The sequence below is a fragment of the Mandrillus leucophaeus genome, unplaced genomic scaffold, assembly GCF_000951045.1.
Source record: "Mandrillus leucophaeus isolate KB7577 unplaced genomic scaffold, Mleu.le_1.0 Scaffold710, whole genome shotgun sequence".
In the NCBI taxonomy this organism is placed as follows: domain Eukaryota; kingdom Metazoa; phylum Chordata; class Mammalia; order Primates; family Cercopithecidae; genus Mandrillus; species Mandrillus leucophaeus.
In genome coordinates, this window is record NW_012107698.1 from 797,068 (window position 1) to 803,094 (window position 6,027).

At 35.3% G+C, this 6,027-nt stretch overlaps 1 protein-coding gene across 1 annotated transcript in view; it reads right to left on the reverse strand.

The window, feature by feature from the left end:
• Positions 1–483: 483 nt before the first annotated feature.
• GFM1 (G elongation factor, mitochondrial 1) overlaps positions 484–6,027 on the reverse strand; it is a 65,109-nt gene continuing 59,565 nt past the window's right edge. Inside the window, exons 17-19 of the mRNA XM_011965018.1 lie at positions 2,705–2,865; positions 1,852–1,905; positions 484–1,716 (exon numbers count right to left, since the gene is read on the reverse strand). Coding sequence (XP_011820408.1) covers positions 1,585–1,716; positions 1,852–1,905; positions 2,705–2,865 — 347 coding nt within the window. The 3' untranslated portion in view covers positions 484–1,584. The remainder of the gene's footprint in view (positions 1,717–1,851; positions 1,906–2,704; positions 2,866–6,027) is intronic.

Below are 6,027 nucleotides of genomic sequence, written 5' to 3' on the forward strand. Positions count from 1 at the left end.
ATAATAGTACTTACTCCTAGGGTTGTGCGAATGAAATGGTACAATGCATTTAAAGTATTTAGCAGCCAGCCACAGTGGTTCACACCCATAATCCCAGCACTTTCCGAGGCTGGGGCAGGCAGAGAGCTTGAGCCAAGGAGTTTGAGACCAGCCTGGGCAATATGGCAAAATCCCATCTCTTCAAAAAATGCAAAAATTAGCAGGGAGTGGTGGCACACACCTGTAGTTTCAGCTACTTGGGCATCTGAGATGGGATAATTGCTTGAACCCAGGAAGCAGAGGTTGCAGTGAGCAGAGATAGTCCCTCTGCATTCCAGCCTAGGGGACAGAGCGAGACCCCGCACAAAAAAATAAAAATCTAAAAAAAAAAAAAGTATTTAGTAAATGCCTTGAAAACATGTGCTCAATACTTTTTAAAAATCTTTTTTCCCTAGAAACCTGCAAGTATAAAGCCACGTCTGTAAGTCAAGAAAAGCAAAGGAATTTAAAATCAATTATTTTATTTCTATCATCAGGTAATGGAAAGGACTAGGATCCATCTACACCATCAGATGATTTTTGGATGAAGCAATTCTGAACCGGGTAATAGAACTGCTTGGGAAAGCCTAGCTTTTTCTGGAAACAAAAGATTAACATTTGTTCCTTCGCAATCTCAGTGAATACAATATATGATAAATTCCAAGGAATTCAAATTTAACTAGTATTCATTAGGTTGATGAAACCAACTTACATTTGATTTAAGTGTACAAAAACATTAAGATGAGCACAAACAAGAATAGTATATGCAAGGGTCTACTTTTCACTTCACAATAGACCACAAGGAAGTAATACTTACACTCCTAAAACAGAGGCAGTTACAAATTTGCAGAAACCACAAACTGAAATAATCAGACATATATAAAACAGAGAGAAATTTGGCTAATATTTTAATATCCCAATGAAGAATCTGAAAAACTCTCTCTATGAAGATCATATGGAACCCACTCGTCAACAGAAAAGCCTGCCCATTAATGACACTCCAAGAAGTGTCATGGTGTATGCGATTCACTTTCAAGTCTTCAGCAAACTAAAAATACAGAGGTATGAGACTTAAACAGATAATAGTGAAAGCAAATATGACAAAACAAATCATTATATGATAAACAACCTGTTAACAAAGGAGGGTAGATGGAAAGTATGTGGTGGTTCTTTGCATTTTTTCAGCTTTTCTGTGTTGTAAACTCCTATGATACAAAATTTGAAAAGGAAATGAACATACATTCTAAGCTTAAAAGTATAACCGAAATTAGTCTCTTCTCCCCTTAAATAAATATTAAACATATTTCAGTAATAATTATATTTTATTTGAGGATTTTCAATAAACTATAAAACCAATCAATAGAATTGAGATAGACATAGAATTACCTTTGAATATAACAGAAGCTCCTGAATATGAATAAGAAGGGCTTCTTTTGAAGAAAGAAGAGCCCGCTTCCTGGGCTCAGAATTTCTTGTTTCAGCAGCCTGAATTTATTCCACTGGAATCCATCAAAGTATCAAGACCACACAAATTCAGTTAAAGTCAGTCAACTCACAGTAAGCAAGTTAGTTCTTGGCTTTTCCTTTTTTAACAGGAAGTTGACCTGTAGCTTCCAAATACTTATTAATGATGTCTTCTTGTGTGGATGGTAAACATGGCTGATACCTGCAGTACTCCATTGTGTATTCTCCCTTTCCCTAAGGATATTTTTAAAAAGAGAATTTTTTTTTTAAACTATCAAGTAAAGTCATGCAAGGTAAAGATTTTATAATATGATCATTGTGTAGGGTGGTCTTCTGAAGGGTGCTACAGTAAAGTTTAAACTTGCCTACCTCTGTGCATGACCGAAGTTCAGTGGAATAACCAAACATATCATTTAGAGGGACCTGAAAACAAACACAGTAGATATTTTAGCATTGCTTATTGGAAAATATTTGAGAAAAATACAGATGCACTTTAGCCATTTAATTCCTTTAGATTAAGATTTCTGCTTACTACTCTTAGTTTAAAATAATTAAAAGCCAAAGAGAAACATTTTTGTTTTATTCCAAGTGGAAATCCTATTTGAAAATTATTTCATTTGACAGTCGCGATCAGAAACCAAATCTTTCCATTTCATGGAGTGAACACCATTGACAGCCTTCCCTCCTCATCCCCACTCCACTCTGTAGCCCCAGCTTAAGCACTCAGAACTGTTTCTTCTGAGAAAATGTGAATATAACTTTCCTTTGGACACCTTAATGATATGCCGAGAATAGTGTTTTCCAGGAGGCCTTATGAAATGTAATAAACACTTTCTCCCTTGAGATTTAAGTCAAGAAAGGTATAGGCAAGGGAATTAAAAGGGATAAATTAAAGATAACTATGCAAATAAAGCTAAAATGAGAGAGATAATATATTTCTTATTTTTCCTTTTCTTTTTAATTTGTCTGTCTGTGCTTATCCAAGAAAGAGAGATAATACACATCTAAGAAAATGACACATTTACAAAAGGTCAAGATAAAATAAATCTTATATTTAACTTCTGCACTTAAGAGTTGCTCTAATAGCAGATTACAGAAAATGCCACCTGTATAAAGCCACAAATTCAGCAAGGAAATGTGTCCATTTGCAAAAACAAAAGTTAATCTGGATTTCCTTCTATGGTTAATAAAAGCAGGACTGTCAATGACCAAGAGTACTTACATCTGCATACAGTGTAAAATAGTCCTCAACTCCGTCTTGCCCAGTGATTACCCCATGGCGTCGGTTAATTCCTGCAATTACTTGTCCCTGAAATTCATTTGGACCTACAATTTCCACAGCCATAATAGGTTCAAGAATACATAATGTTGCATTTGCCAAGGCTGGGTTAAAAAAAAAAAAAGTTCATTAGTCTTCATACAAACTACAACTGTCCAGATATAAAAAAGGGAGAAAGATGCTACTTTCCCAAAGGTACAAACACAAATGGCAAGCTTGAAATATTTGACCTAGACTCATTTTTCCTGTAGTAATAACAGTCACTCTTCTAAATGGAAATTCCAACATTTAATTTTAATATTGGTATTTCCATTATCATATTATTATCCTTAAAACTCATTAAATAGCAGAGAATAATACAAAAGGGTCTTAAAACAACATCTGATCAAGTCCTTTACCATCTAAATGATCCAGCTCAGTTAGGTATTCTCTCTGAAAATCGTCAGGGGTAAAGATAATGACTGTTACAAATTTGACCAAGGTAAACCCTTTCTCTTTTTTTTTTTGAGTCTTGCTTTGTCACCCAAGCTAGAGTGCAATGAGGCAATCTTGGCTCACTGCAACCTCTGTCTCCCAGGTTCAAGCAATTCTCCTGCCTCAGCCTTTGAGTAGCCGGAATTATAGGCGTCTGCTACCACTAATTTTTTGTATTTTTAGTAGAGACAGGCTTTCGCCATGGTCAGGCTGGATAAACCCATTCTTTCTTGTAGTCCCTGGCAGACAGTTATTTTTAATTATAAGAAAATAACTTTTGTCACAGGGCAGGAGGGGACGTGGAGGGTATCCTTCCTATACTCAGAAGCAAGAATCAAGCCACGTCTATGATGTCTTTCCTTTTCTAGTCTGAACAATTTCAACACCTGATTGAGAATGGGAAGACCAAGTTTCTAGTTTTTGCTCTACCTCAAAGAAGTTATATGCCTTTTGGAAAAACACAGTTTGTCCAGGTCTCAAATTTTTTCATCTACAAAATAAGGATTCTGGACTAGATTGGGCCGTTTAAACACTAAAACTCAGTGCGTTTGTATTTATTTTTATCCCATTTAATACATAACCAAAACACTTCTTTCTGTTAAAGTGCTAATGTTTAAATGTAACAATATGGAGAGAATATAATAAAACTTCAAACATTTATACTTAATTTGGAAGTTATGATAGTGACAAATACTTCAGTCTCAGGTTTGTTAAATTATCTCCAAATAAAGGCTTTCACAGAAATGATGACAAGGGTAGTATTTTGTTTAAATATAATCACAGGTTTTCCAGAAGCATCAATTTGATTATAATAAACCAAAACTAAAAATTTTTCTTATATATTCACTTAGTGCTTCTTCTAGAGACAGTTATAGCTTAACTGCAATACTTACGACAACAGGAATGTAATTAGAAATATTTTTAAATTTAAATCATATCCTAGCTCACACCTACCCTCGAATAATTAGTTCTAATAAGTGAATTTTGTTCTGAAAGAGAAATAACTGAACTCAAAGAGGTACTGCAGACTCCTATGCTTCACTGGCTAAGTCCTGCAGAAACCTACATGGACATCTAAATCAGACTAACAATTTTAGAGTGTAGAAACAGTTCTATTCCTTGCATAACTTCTTTACAACAGCAGGGCTTCCTTGGCTCTAAAGCAATGTAATTAATATGAAAAAAAGCACCCAGAAGGAGAGATGTGAGCAGATGTATCTAGATTTAGTTACACATTATCTAATGTTCTCAACAGGATAAGTAATGTAAAACATCTAGATTGTGAAAGGGTAAAGGGAAGGAAAGAGGCAAGTATATGGTGTCCATCACTCAATTATTGAGGACAGCCTTTCTGGTTCTATTTCACATCCCCTTACCCTGCTCCCTTCCTTTTAACTCTCTAAATCTACTCCCCGATTTAGTTCCAAATGAATCTTATCTTTACACATGTCTTCCTCTAATCCTATACCATGAGATAAGATTCCAAAGCCAATTCGCCTGCCATTTTTCAATAGCCACATTGCATCCAAGTCCTAAAAGAAATTTTTCCTCCAGCAGGTCTGTAGTCAAGTCAATTTCACCTTTCAGTTTTAGGTTACATCACTGATCAGTCTCATGAACAATATTTAAAATTAGGTTCAAATGAATTCTAGTGTTCATTTTTTTTTTTTTTTTTTTTTTGAGACAGAGTCTCGCTCTCTCGCCCAGGCTGGAGTGAGTGTTCATTTTTTAAATCAAGAATACAGGAGAATGTGAACTACAGTTCTTCCAATTTTGATAAGATAAAACATATAATAATAGTACACTATTATAATAACTATAATATCTTATAGTTATAAGCTATTCTTATATTAAACTCATTTACCAACATTTTCACTGTAAAACTCTAATACGGCATTCAACAGAGGTGTATGTAAAAAAAAAAAGTTGATTTTCTTGCTGAGTGTGGCAAGAACTTCCTTTCACCTGACTTTTATATTTTTGTCTTTTTTTATCAGGACAGAAAAAGCTAATTTTTATTTTTACTTCAAATCTAATGTTTTTAAAAAAAGTTTTAATTTTTAATTGACAAATAATAATTGTATAGAACAAGCGCAGTAGTGGCTCATAACTGGCAGGTGGATCATTTGAGGTCAGGAGTTCAAGACCAGCCTGGCCAACAGGGTGAGACCCTGTCTATTAAAACTACAAAAATTAGCTGGGTGTGGTGGCACGCACCTGTAATCTCAGCTATTTGGGAGGCTGAGGCAGGAGAATCACTTGAACCCAGGAGGCGGAGGTTGCAGTGAGCTGAGATCACACAACTGCACTCCAGTCTGGGTGACAGATAATAATACAATAATAATAATATACAATAATAAGAAGAATAATTGTATATATTTGGATACAGTGTGATGTTTTCAAGATTTTTGTCTTTCAATCATGGAGAAATAAAAATCAGATGAAGAAACAGTAAGGTAACTTATTTCTCATGCTAGCATCCTGCTTGTTTGCACAGTATATCTTGTAAAAAATAAAACTACTCAGCCAGCCATGGTGGCTCACACTATAATCCCAACACTTTGGGAAGCTGAGGCAGGAGGATCACTTGAGCCCAGGAGTTTATGAGACCAGCCTGGGAAACAAAGTAATACCCCATCTCTACATAAAATAATAATTAAAAAAAATTAGCCAGGCATGGTGGCATGCCCTTGTACTCCCAGCTACTCAGGAGGCTGAGATGGAGAATCACTTGAGGCCAGGAGTTCGAGGTTGCAGTAAGTCAAGATTGTGATACTGCACTCCAGCCTGGG